The sequence below is a fragment of the Nuphar pumila genome, chromosome 7, assembly GCF_984573655.1.
Source record: "Nuphar pumila chromosome 7, dmNupPumi1.hap1.1, whole genome shotgun sequence".
NCBI lineage: Eukaryota > Viridiplantae > Streptophyta > Magnoliopsida > Nymphaeales > Nymphaeaceae > Nuphar > Nuphar pumila.
Window position 1 is genome coordinate 98,592,702 of NC_143255.1, and position 13,559 is coordinate 98,606,260.

The window sequence follows — 13,559 nt, forward strand, 5'->3', positions numbered from 1 at the left end:
ATTGTCTTCTTTCCTCTCTAATGGGCGAAAAAGTCTCCCATTTCTCTCTTGGGTTTAAGCTTAATGGCTCAAACTATCATATTTGGGCCGGTAATATGGAAGCCCATATTAAAGGAAAGGGGCTTTGGGGTTACATTCATGGTTCAATACCGGAACCGGAACCCAAAATCACCATCATTGAAGAAGGAGATATTAAGATCCTTGAAGGGGATGAGAGACTAAAGGCTCTTGAAGAATATTAAAAAAGGCATGATGATTGGGAAACGAAGAACTTCAAGATCTTATCTTGGATTTTTTCATCTGTTGAGACCAAGATTAACGCCAATATCATCAAATTTAAAAAAGCTTCCGAAGCTTAGTTGTATCTTGAGAAAATGTACACTTCAAGAGACTTATCTCACAAGTACTTTCTCCAAAAGAGGGCTTTAACCCTCCAACAAAATGATATGACCATTCGAGAGTATTTTGCCGAATTATCCTCTATTTGGGACGAGTTTGCCATCCTTGAGCCAAAATGGAGTGGAGAAGCTATCGAGTTAAGGCACAAACAACTTGAGGAAGACCGATTCTTCAATTTTTTAAACGGCCTTAGACCCGAATTTGAACAAGTTCGGTCCTCTCTTCTCTCCGCTTTTACATCTCCTTCCCTTGAAGATGTTATCACCAAGCTAAGTGGTGAAGAAACCCGTATGGGGATTAGCAAGAATAATCCTAGCATTCTTGTTACCTCTTTCGCTCAAGAAGATGGTGAATTGGTTAATGCCGTGTCAAGACCGGGGAATAACGTGAAGACCTATAGACCTCCTCATTTCAAGAACCAAGGAGGAAATGATCGATATGGCAAGAGGGACTATAGCAAGTTGACTTGCCACTTTTGTAAAGAACCGGGACATATCAAACCTATATGTCCTAAATGGAAGAAATTTATTGCAACAGCTATGGCATCCCAAGCGGAAGAACGACCTTCATCAAGTGAGCCTCTTTCTCTTCAACAAATTGTAGATGCTTTGCAACCTCTTCTCAAGGGAGGCATTTCCGGAGCCACTATGTCATCTTCTTCCCCCGGTAAGACATCTTGGCTTTTAGATTTCGGGGCATCCTTTCACATGACCCCAAGTAGTTGCTCCCTTTCAATTTTTTCTAAAAATACTCTTCCATCCTTTGTCTCAACCGCGGATGGAACACCTCTTGAGATTAAAGGAATAGGCAATTTTGAAAGACAAGATTTTTTTGTTCCAAAAATTCGTCTTATTCCAAAACTTAATTTAAATCTTCTTTCCGTCTCCCAACTCTCGGACCATGGTTGCGATATAAAATTCTCTTCTAATAAATGTTGGATACAGGATCGTCAGTCCGGGAGATTGATTGGGGAAGGCTCTAGAAAAAGAGACCTCTACTACGTTGATTTTCTTCAAGTTCCCAAGAGTCAATTTTGTAATGTTGTTCAAAACAAAGATATTCATGTATGGCATAAGAGATTGGGTCATCCCAATATTGTTAAAATCTCCTATTTTCCTTTTATTAAACATCTTTGTAAAAATGATTTTATATGTAATGAATATATTCTTGGAAAAATGAAGTGTTTGCCTTTTTCTCAAAGAATCATGTTTACGACAAAACCTTTTGAAATTGTTCATTCTGATGTATGGGGTCCGGCTCTTGTAATATCAAAAGGAGGATTTTCATACTATGTGATTTTTGTGGATGAGTATACTAGGTTTTGTTGGATTTATTTCCTTAAACATAAACATGAAGTTTTCTCAACCTTTAAAAGCTTTCATATGATGATTCTAAATCAATTCAATGAATCCCTAAAAATCCTTAGGTCCGACTCTGGAGGAGAATACCTCTCAAATGAATTCAAAAGTTATCTTGAAAATTTTGGTATTCTTTACCAAAAATCTTGTCCGAAAACCCCCCAACAAAATGGGTTAGCCGAACGAAAGCATAGGCACATCATTGAACCAACTAGGTATTTACTCATTTCACAAAACATTCCAAAGAATCTCTGGGCTGAGGCAGCCCTTACCTCTGTCTATCTGATAAACAGACTTCCGTCGAAAAATTTAGACAAAATTTCTCCCTTTGTAAAATTGTACGAGAAGGAACCTGATTATAGCAGGTTGAGGGTCTTTGGATGTAAATGTTTTGTTCTTACTGATAAAAATGACAAACTTTCTCCTAAGGCCATTCATTGTGCCTTTCTTGGCTATTCTGAAACCCAAAAGGGTTTTCGTTGTTATGATGTCAAAAGTGATAAACTATGTCTCCAGAAATGTGAATTTTTTGGAAAATCTTAGTGGATTCGAACGTGGCGAATCTCATAATGAGAATATGGACTATTCTTTTCTATTTGATTTACTGAATAAAGATGATGACTCTAGTGATGATGAGTCAGATCAAGGTAACTTAAATGAATTTGAAACTGAGGAAAACGTCCCTTTGCTCCCTTCATCACATCAACATGCTGATGAAGGGTTACCTAGAGACCCTATCAACTATACTCATAGAGATCGAAACAACTTCAGAAGTGCTCTTGAAAGATATGATGATACTGGTCCAAGTGCTTCTCAGAACGAAGTAATTCCTCGTAGAACAGAAAGAAGTAGAAAGACTCCTTCTAGGTTTATTTCTTATTGACTCTTTTTCACCTAAATATAGAGCATGTCTTAGTGCCATTCATTCTTATATAGAACCTAGAAATTTTGAAGAAGCACATAAGTATCCTGAATGGATTAGTGCAATGAACAATGAACTTGAAGCTCTGAGAAAAGCTAAAACTTGGGAGTTCCAAAATCTTCCTAAAGGTAAGAAAACAATAAGGTGCAGATGGGTCTTCAAGGTAAAGACTAAAAGTGACGGATCCCTTGAAAGATATAAAGCTCGTTTGGTTGCAAAAGGATATAGTCAAGAGTATGGTATTGACTATAAAGAAACTTTTGCTCCTGTATCTCGTATGGTCATTGTCCGATGTCTTATAACCGTTGCTTCTATCAACAAATGGAACATCTATCAAATGAATGTTAAAAATGCTTTTTTAAATGATGATTTAAATGAAGAAGTTTATATGGATGCTCCACCTGGGATGGAGACTCCCAAGGGAAAAGTGCTTCGTCTTCAAAAAACACTTTATGGCCTAAACCAAGCCCCAAGGCCTGGTATGATAGGTTTAACTCTGTAATGATCGAAAATGGATTTGTTTCTTGCTTTACAGACACTGCTCTATTTGTTAGAAAATCCAATGAAGGGATTGTGATTTTATTATTATATGTTGATGACATGCTCATCACTGGGAGTGATTCTAACGGGGTTAAAAGTATAAAGTCTATCTTGAAAGATAAATTTGAAATGTCTGATTTGGGTTTTCTAACTTACTTTTTAGGGATTGAAGTAGCATACTCTCCTAGAGGTTACTTCTTATCTCAAACTAAGCTTGCTTCTGAGATCATTGATAGGTCAGGTATTACAGATGAGAAGCTTTGCGAAACTCCTGCAGTAGTAGGGGCAAAAATGAAAATTGATGATGGGGTTCCTCTTTCGGATCCTACACCCTACAAACAACTTGTAGGATTTTTGATGTATCTGAGTATTACCAGACCAGATATATCCCATAAAGTCCATACTGCAAGTCAGTTTCAGCATGCACCTACATCAGTTCACATGAGTGCCATCTTGCGAGTCGTAAGATACATAAAGGGTACTCTAAATAAGGGAGTTTTTTTGTCCTCTTCATCCGATTTAAAATTGATTGCTTATACTGACTCTGATTGGAGAGGTGACCCAAATAACCGTCACTCCACCACTGGTTTTTGTGTATTTTAGGAGACTCACTAATTTCGTGGAGATGCAAGAAGCAACAAAAAGTGTCGCTCTCCTCAACTGAAGCTGAATATCGTTCCATGACAACTACTACCATGGAGATTGTTTGGATTCACCAATTGCTAGAAGACATGGGGATCACAATTGAAGGACCCGCCAAGTTGTGCTGCGACAACAAGAGTGCAATCTACATTGCAAAGAATCACACCTTTCATGAGCGGACTAAACACATCGAAATGGACTGTCACTATGTTCGTGAAGCATATCTCCGAGGAGTTATTGATCTCCCTTATGTCACGTCCGAATATCAGTTGACAGATTTCTTTACTAAAACCTTGTGCGCTCCGCGGTTCAACTTTCTTCTTGGCAAACTATCGGTCATCTTGCCCTAAGTTTGAGGGAGTGTGTTAAATTATGTAATCAAACTTGTAATTTCGTATATATATTTTTTATATATAAGGTAATACATATACATATATATAATATATGTATATGTATTTACCAATTATATATATAAAATATATATATTCCTATTAGGGGTAGTTTAGGCATTTTACACATATTCTTTTTCGTGAATATGTTTTTGTATTTTCCCTTTTTCTTTTTCTTTTCTTTATTTCTTTTTCTTTTAATTTAATGCATTGTACTCCCTTGGGAGGGGCCCAACACACTAGTCGTTGGACCCCTCCAACGGTCACACCGTTGGAGGGGCTCCAACGACTATGTGGAGCCCCCCTCCAAGGTCTCCTAAAGCCCTATAAAGATGGGCATTCCCTCTTATATTTCTCTTAAGGTGTTGGGGTTTATTGCCCAACCTTTTTATTGTTTATGAAACTTATGAGTGCATTTGCACATTTGTGATTTCGTATTTTGTGCTTTTTGTGCACAAGTGTTCCAAGTGTTCTTGGTGTGTGTATGTTCACATATTTATATCGTTCCATCGACTATAGTATCTTGTTGAAGATACTTTTACATACCCTACAGGAATGGTAGAACCACGTCAACAGAGAGCGCCAGAGCACACCTCTACCTACGGGGTGAAGTTGGACCTTCCAGAGTTCGTGTGACGATTTGACGCAGAGCAGTTCTTCGACTGGGCCTTTGCTGTGCAGTTTTTCTTCGACTACCACACTGTAGTTGAGCACCGTCGTGTCTCTCTAACGTCCACTCGGTTGAGGGACCTAGCGCAGACATGGTGGGTTGAGCTGCAGAGGTCGAGGGAACGGCAGGGACAAGAGCGCGTGCAAACATGGGAGGAGATGCAGAGGTTGATGCAATCCAAGTTCGTGCCTTCAGACCACGTCGAGAGGGCCTATAAGGAGTACCTGACCCTGCGTCAAGGCACCCGTACAGTGGCGGAATACACTGTTGAGTTTCATCGTCTATCCTTGCGAGTGCAGATCGAGGAGACCGCCTGCCAGCAGGTCACAAAGTATATTTCTGGTCTCCGTTCTGCTATTTCTCATTATTTCAGTTGTGTCACAGTCGAGTCATTGGATCAGGCCAACAGTTATGCCATAAATGTAGAGGAAAAGTTAAAAAGGAGGCAGGAATATAGGGCCTCCCAGAGTGACCAGCCCAGTCGACCCAAGTCGAGTTTCCCAGCCAGGGGAGAGAGCTCCCCTAGGAAGGAAGACTCAAAGTCCACCCCAAGAGTAGACCCTAGCAAGTCTGACCAGTCCGGACCAGCATACCATACTAGATCCAAGGCCAAGCCTAGTGAGCCTACCATCCATTGTTTTAGGTGTCAGGAGTTAGGACACATAGCATCCAAGTGCCCCACCGTGAACAAGAACGCCCATTTCATCGAGCGTATTGCTGAGTCAGCATCCGATAGTGAGATTGAGGGTGAGTCGTCGGTTGAGGGAGAGAATGAGAGGGAAGTCGTAGAGTTCGACGGTAACATCGAAAATTTGCTGTCTATCCATCATGTTTTGACCGCACCCCGAGAGTCGGCCCCTGCAAAATGGTTGCAGAACAACATTTTTAGAACCCGATGCAGCTGTGAAGGGCATGCGTGTGATGTTATCATTGACACTGGGGCTTCTGACAACATGGTTTCCGAGAGTGTCGTGTCCACTCTAAATCTGAAAACAAAAAAAATGTCCCAACCATACAAGATGGCGTGGTTCAAAAGAGGGAATGAGGTCCCCATTACCTAGCGTTGTCTAGTTCGATTCTCTATAGGGGAGCATTACCATGATGAGGTGTGGTGTGATGTAGCCCCTGTGAGTGCGTGTCATATTCTTTTGGGGCGTCCTTGGCAGTTTGATCGCAAGACCATTCACGATGGCCGTAGGAACACGTACTCGTTTATTTTTAAGGGTCATAAAATCATCCTTCTCCCTATCAAGGAGACCAGTTTTCCCCACTGTGGATAAGCCTGAGCGAGTTTCCCGGCTCGCGAACCTATCTTACCGGACTTTCTTGGGCCATTGTAGGGAGGACGGTTATTGTTATGCCCTGGTGGCCAAACCGTCTATGAGTATGTCGTTGCCCGTTCCCGCGGACATCGCGCCCCTTGTAGAGGAGTTTCACGATATTATGCCAGGCGACCTTCCCGATGGCCTACCTTCAATGAGGGTGGTGCACCATGCCATCGATTTTGTCCCGGGGTCGAGTCTACCTAACCTCCCCGCGTATCACATGAATCCATCTGAGCATGCCGAGCTGTTGAGACAGGTTCAAGAGTTGCTACAAAAGGGTTTTATTCGTGAGAGTGTGAGCCCTTGCGCAGTGCCCGCCCTTCTCACTCCTAAGAAAGATGGATCCATGCGCATGTGTGTCGACAGTAGAGCGATCAATCGCATCACTGTCAAGTACTGTTTTTCCATTCCCCGGTTGGATGACATGTTTGATATGTTGGCCTGTGCCTCTTTTCTCCAAAATCGATTTAAAAAGTGGGTACCACCAAATCCGTATCCGAGAGGGGGATGAGTGAAAAACGACATTCAAGACACGTGATGGGTTGTATGAGTGGTTAGTCATGCCATTTGGGTTATCAAATGCCCTGAGTACTTTCATGAACATGATGACCCACGTGTTGCGTCCATGTATAAGGAAGTTCGTCGTAGTATATTTTGATGATATCTTGGTCTATAGTTCTTCATTGTCTGATCATTTGAATCATTTGCGTCAAGTCCTCGAGATTTTAAGGAAGAAGAAGTTGTATGTGAATGCCAAGAAGTGTGAATTTATGACATCAAGTGTGGTATTTTTGGGTTTTATTGTGTCGTCTGATGGAGTGAAAGCGGATCCCTCCAAAGTCCGTGCGATTGTAGAATGGCCTACCCCAAGGACTATAGGAGAGATCCATAGTTTTCACGGGCTAGCCACCTTCTACCATCGTTTCATGAGGAACTTTAGCACCCTCATGGCCCCTATCACGGAACGTCTCAAGGGTACTAGTTTCCATTGGACTTCAGCCGTGGGCAAAGCCTTCACGGTCATCAAAAAGAAAATGACTAGCGCCCCCCATCCTAGCCCTTCCTGATTTTAGCGTAGTCTTTGAGGTTGAGTGCGACGCTTCTAAAGTGGGAGTTGGTGTCGTCTTGAGTCAGAACCGCAGGCCCATCGCATTCTTTAGTGAAAAGCTGACTCAATCGAGGTGCCAATACTCTACTTATGACGTCGAGTTCTATGCCGTTATACAAACCCTTCGTTATTGGAGGCATTATCTCATTTATAAGGAGTTCGTCTTGTACACGAATCATGAGGCATTGAAGTATTTAAATAGTCAAAAGAAGTTGAGCGCTAGACATGCCAAGTGGGTCAGTTTCTTGCAAGAGTATACTTTTACGATTCGCCATCAATCGGGTACTCTGAACAAGGTAGTTGACGCACTTAGCCAGAAGAATAGTCTCTTAATGACTATGTCCGTCCAAGTGATTGAGTTTGAGCAGTGCAAGGAGTTGTACCCGACGGACCCTGATTTCCAGCGGGTGTGGGAAGGGTGCATCTCCTCTGCCAGCACAACAGACCCACGATTCACTATACATAACGGTTACCTCTTTCGAGGTAATAAGTTATGCGTGCCTGCGTTTTCTCTTAGACTACAATTGATTTCTGAGTTGCATGAAGGGGGACTAGTTGGGCATTTTTGACATGATAAGACGTTCGCACTATTAGATGAGTGCTACTTTTGGCCCAAAATGTGCAAAGATGTTGTCAATTTTGTTCAAAGTTGTCGGGTATGTCAAGTGTCTAAGGGTCAACGTCAGAATAGTGGTTTGTATACTCCTTTGCCCATCCCTGAGAGGCCTTGGGAACACGTTTTCATGGATTTTATTGTAGGTCTTCCTAGAACCTCGCGTCGTTTTGATTCCATCTTAGTTGTGGTTGACCGATTTTCCAAAATGGCTATCTTTGTCCCGTGTTAGCGAACCACTTACGCCTTGTTAGTAGCCTCGTACTACTTCAAGGACGTGGCCCGCTTTTATGGATTGCCTCACACGATCACCTCAGATCGTGACACTCGTTTCATGAATCATTTTTGGAAATCATTATGGGCCTTATTGAAAACCAAGCTCCAGTTCAGCAATGCATACCACCCGCAGACCGATGGCCAAACCGAAGTCGTGAACCGCACCTTAGGGAACCTACTCAGGAGTCTAGTTGGGGAGTATGTCAAAACTTGGGACCTAGTCTTACCGCAAGCCGAGTTCGCCTACAATAGTTCCATCAGCCGGTCCACAGGCAAGTCTCTTTTTCAAGTGGTTTATGGCCGCTCACCAACCCATATAGTAGATCTAGCACCTGTGTCTAATCTCCCAGCCCCAGCCCCAACCCTAGACGCATTTGATGTCATTGAGTACATGCGTGATATTCATATACAAGTCCGAGCCAAACTTGTTGAAAGTTACGAAGCTTACAATGCTTTTGTGGACCAAGATCGTCGTGATGTCCAGTTTCAAGTAGGTCAGTTAGTATGGGTTTACCTGCGCCCTGAATGTTTCCCAGTAGGCACTTATGGTAAGTTGAGCCCTAAGAAGCATGGCCCTTTCAAAATCCTTCGGCGATTGAGACCAAATGCCTACCTCCTTGAACTGCCCGAAGATTGGAACATTTCGCCTATCTTCAATGTGTCTGATCTATATGCTTATTGTGGTGACAACAAGTCGTCAGAGCCGACTTCTTCCCAACCAGGGGAGAATGATGCAGAGGAGGACCGAGCAGCCGGACCTTCACAGTGTGACCCAGGCGCGGGACCGAACCTCCTGTACAAGGGGATTGACGATCGGACTCAGGTATTGGATCCGACCTCGAGTACGGTGCCACGATATAGGGATACACCCCTGCGTACATACTCTCGACGAGCGAAGAATGGATTCGAGATCCAAACCCGGTGCACAGCCTTTTAAATGCACCGCACGTCAACAGCCCCAGCAAGAATTGAGAGCATCCGGTCTCGGTCCCGGGTTCCGGATTCGAGATCCAAACCCGGTGCGTAGCCTTTTAAATGCCCAGCCCTAGGGTTACGTGAAGTTGAAGAATATTGAGGAGTTATCTTTTTTTTTTATTGTTTTCTCTCTTTTCTGTCAGCATTTGTTTCACTGCAGCCATTATTTCTGTTTCTCTTTAATTCCTTTCATCATTGTATCTCCCTTTTCAATAAGTGAATCAACGTATTTTGATTGGTTTACCGATCCTCGCTGCATCAGTAAGGTTCCGACATCGAAAATCCAAACAGGATATTTGGGATCCAACATTGCATATCTAACATGATATATGAGATCCAAATACGAATAACACATAAAATAATAAAAATATCCGTGTACCAATTTAAGGACATAAATTTCAAGTTTATTTACCTGATAAAATTCACGGGTATTACATACTTTGAGTTGCATATTCATGCTAAACAATAATTAGCACCACATCATTTTTTTCCCACCAACATCACCTTTTGTCTTTTACAATGTCAGTTGGCTGACTACATATTCTATATTCTTCAACGCTGAAAACTATGCTTTTAACATCTACACAATCTAATCGTACCTTCTCTTTTTCCCAGAAATACATGCCTGCTTTGGCTAGTATGTTTTCTCATGTGCTTGTCGATGTCAGCAGTGTGAAGGCATTGTGTGTTCGTTGGTATCCTAAAGGTGCAATCTCCATACCATTTTTATATTGCAGTTTATTTTTATTAATTTTGCATGACCTGTGAATAGTTCATAGACCTGCTAGTTATAAACTTATATGCTTAACTGTTTTTGTATTTCATTTATTCAAGAGTTTCATGGTCAAATCCGAAGGTGTCAATTATTTACTTTATATTTGGTACTTATCTCTTGATAAACTTGACAGCGGAATAGTGGAATAATGTTCTTAAGATATGAAAAGAGTATCATCTGATGCTCTTTTCTTAAGGTGCAGTCATTGGTTCAATGACTTATAAGCTTCTATAAATAGGAGGTTATAGGCAATTTACTATATATGGTGCCAGATCATCAGCAACTGTTAGCAATATCTGTTTTTTTAGAACTTTCCTATTATTATTTTTTATTACATCCAGTCATGCCATGTTCATGCCTTTTCAAAAGGATTTCATGGAATTTGATTTTTTTATGATTGTTATATTATGAAAACTGTCAGACTACTAAAATTGCCATTTTTATTGCCAAGCTCCCTTAGTCTGCAATATCCTAGTTTGCATTGTGAAAACCAAGACTCCACATCAGTGGAAGCGATTTCTGCAGGGATGGTATGAAGGATTTTTTTGTAATAAACATAGCCTTTCCTATGAAAGCAGTGGGGCCCACTGTAGGGGTGTTGGTTTCACCTATCATGGGAAAATACCCATTTCATATGAAAATAGGTTGTTTTCTCACCAATCTGGTTGAACTAAACTGGCCATAACAAATAGGTTGGTTGTTTTGGAGTTTGCTTTCTCCTAGATAGATGGGGGTGGGTCTCTAGATCCTGTGCCAGTAGACTGGGGCGATTTTCAAGAGGATTGGTTTAAAGTGTCATCTACTGCTCTAAGATCAACTTCCTTTGTTAATGATGTTATTGTGTTAAGGATGGTTGATCAATGACAGCTGTATTGGCAAATCCGAGAGGTTTCTCTTGAGCTTATTGGGAAATAGATCAATCCACTGTGTGAATAAAAAAAGTTTCTGATATTTCAGCTTATAAAACATATCCTTTATTATCTAGGTGGGCCGACCCACTGTTGTTGCCTTGTGATTAACTGATTACCTGCTGGCTGTTTGAAGAGTTGCATTGCTGATATTGTTGACTTTATCCCATATATTTGGATCTGTTTGACAGTGCTAATGTTGTAGTTGTTGGTTTTATTATGAACTTGTTTTTGTCATCTTCCTCCTGAAAACTGTGTTATGAAGATGTCCTACCTATGCAAGAACTTTAAAGTCAGGTTCCTCTCATCTGCATATGACTTAATAAATGTGATGTGGCAAACTTCCATCATTGCTACCAAAAGCAAAGGTCTTGAACTGCTAAGCGCAGATGGGTTCCATTGTTATAATTCCTGTATTGAATGCGGTAAATTTGTCTATGATTTTCTGCTAAAATCTGGTTCCTCCTTTCCTGAATTTGCAAAAATTTTTTGGGTTCTGCAATTTTAGTTGTGCAAGAACTTCCAATTTCCGATTTTACTTATCTGCTCATGGCATTGGAAATATGATGTGATAAACGCTGCCAATATTTCAACCACTTATGAGTGCAATATACATCCTATCATTCAAATGAACTGGGTTTTGCTTGTGATGGAAGCATCAGTTCTTTTTCATGATCTTTTTCTGAAATGTTTGTAGAGTTACATGACAATAGTTCATGTTTTTTGGTTTCTCAGAATATCGGAAGACACCTAGGAAGCAAAAGAAGCATAGAGCCATGGATGACATAAAGGAAAGTATAATGGAACTTAAATACCTTAAGGACAACATTTTTAAAGCACCTAGGCGATGAAAGTACTACTCTTTATGATTATTATGATTCAGCATTGATTAACAGAGAATCGTCATGTGTAGCTAATGCTTATGTTCAAGCTTGCAAAATATTATTTATCAATGGAATTAGTGTGTCAAATTTTTGTAATTGATCATGTTTACGAACCCACTGGCGCAGCTCCACCTTGGGAATAATAGGGTGGTCAATTGGTCATGGATCATAAATCTGTCATAAAGATACGCCAAATCATCCATCTAGATAAATAGTTTCATTGGAACTTGGATGCTGGTTAGTGGATCCAGGTACATGAAGTTTCACTTTTTGATCTCTTAATATCTTATTTCATTCTTTTGCATATAAATGGTTACCTTATGCACTTCAGTCTCCCTAGAATTATTGATTATGCACTCTAACAACACATGGAGCAATCATCTCCAAATTCAGTTTCCTCTTGGGAAATATCTAAGCAAAAAGAACGGGGTATTCACATTTCCCATACCCTTTGGCTAATTTCTTTTCTCTGTTCAGGTTTGACTGTCATCTATTGCACCTTATGGCCTTCACCGTCATTCTAAATACCATTATGCCACCTTGTTAGGCTATGCAAAGGGAGGATATTGGCTACCCTTGTGAGTTCCAAACCTCCTAGTTGAAACTCATTGGAGAGGTTGGATGTGTTCAGCATGGTTAAAATAGTGAGAATTGACCATCGAATCATATTATTTTAATGGCAAAATGCAATTTTTGAGGGTTGAAAAATCATGCAATAACATGATCCAAAGGCCAGTTTCTAATAAAACCAAATATGTATATCGCATGAGTCAGATGTGCCAAAAAAATAAAAAAATTCAAGTTCTTTCAATAGAAGGTTTGTAACCCACAAGGATAGCAAACATCAAACCCTATGCAAATAGGCCATTTGCTTATAATTTTTCCATTTTCAAATTACTTACCCTTCTAATAACAACACATTTACTTCAGTAAGTCTAAATGGTGCAAGAAATATTAAGGTGGGTCAAGTAGGTTTAGTCTTTACACTTGATTTTTCGGCCTTATGAATGTGACTACTACGTATGTTTCACAAACTGCTTATTTAACACAGCTTGTGACCTCTCTTTTAAGAAAAAAACAAGGTAACCGTTGCACCATGTTTGCTCGACCCTAAATAAGAATCAATCTCTTACAATGGTGAGAGAACGATTCTCATTTGCCCTGTTTCTCACATGCAAGCAAACATGAAAAATGGGCAGTGAAATTCAAAATCGCATTGGGGACCATTTTACTCACTTCTCATTCTGTTCCAATTCCAAATCACTGTCCATGCTGTTATTCGGAATCATGTGATTTTGAATCACATGAAATGCAAGCAAACTACTCTGCTGCTGCTTCCTTTGAAAGGCAATACTCTTTGTTAAAGAGCATATGCAATACATAAATATGTTGTCTTAAACAAGCTTAAACGAGAGAACCTAATCTTAGATCTCAGGCTTGGCTTAATTCAGTAAATGAGCGTAAGAGCAGGTTTAAGCTCTGGTCGCTTAAGTAAACGTTGGACCTTGAGCTGATCTCGAGCTTTTCATGAAAGATTTTGCTTGTTGTACAGCCCCAGTGGACATGATCCAAAATGAGAGGTTTACACAAGCTTCAGATCTCAGAGCCTCATTGTATGAGGTAGGGGAAGGTGAAATTTCACTATTGAACAATAATAATAAGTTCAAAGCCCCTACAAATGTAGATGGCAAAAGCCTATTGCCACGATGAAGGCTTACATTTGTCTCACTTTGAAAATGTATAAAAAATGACCGAAGTAGGATTCTAGTGGGACC

The 13,559-nt window shown here is 40.6% G+C and overlaps 1 protein-coding gene across 2 annotated transcripts in view; it reads left to right on the top strand.

Moving 5' to 3' along the window:
• Nucleotides 1-11,879, top strand: part of LOC149832590 (oligoribonuclease-like) — a 48,794-nt gene extending 36,915 nt beyond the window's left edge. For both annotated transcript variants that reach the window (XM_090014597.1, XM_090014596.1), the window contains exons 8-9: nt 9,833-9,923; nt 11,636-11,879. In XM_090014597.1, the coding sequence (XP_089870723.1) occupies nt 9,833-9,923; nt 11,636-11,751 (207 nt within the window). In that variant the 3' untranslated portion in view covers nt 11,752-11,879. The remainder of the gene's footprint in view (nt 1-9,832; nt 9,924-11,635) is intronic.
• The last annotated feature ends 1,680 nt before the right edge of the window (nt 11,880-13,559 follow it).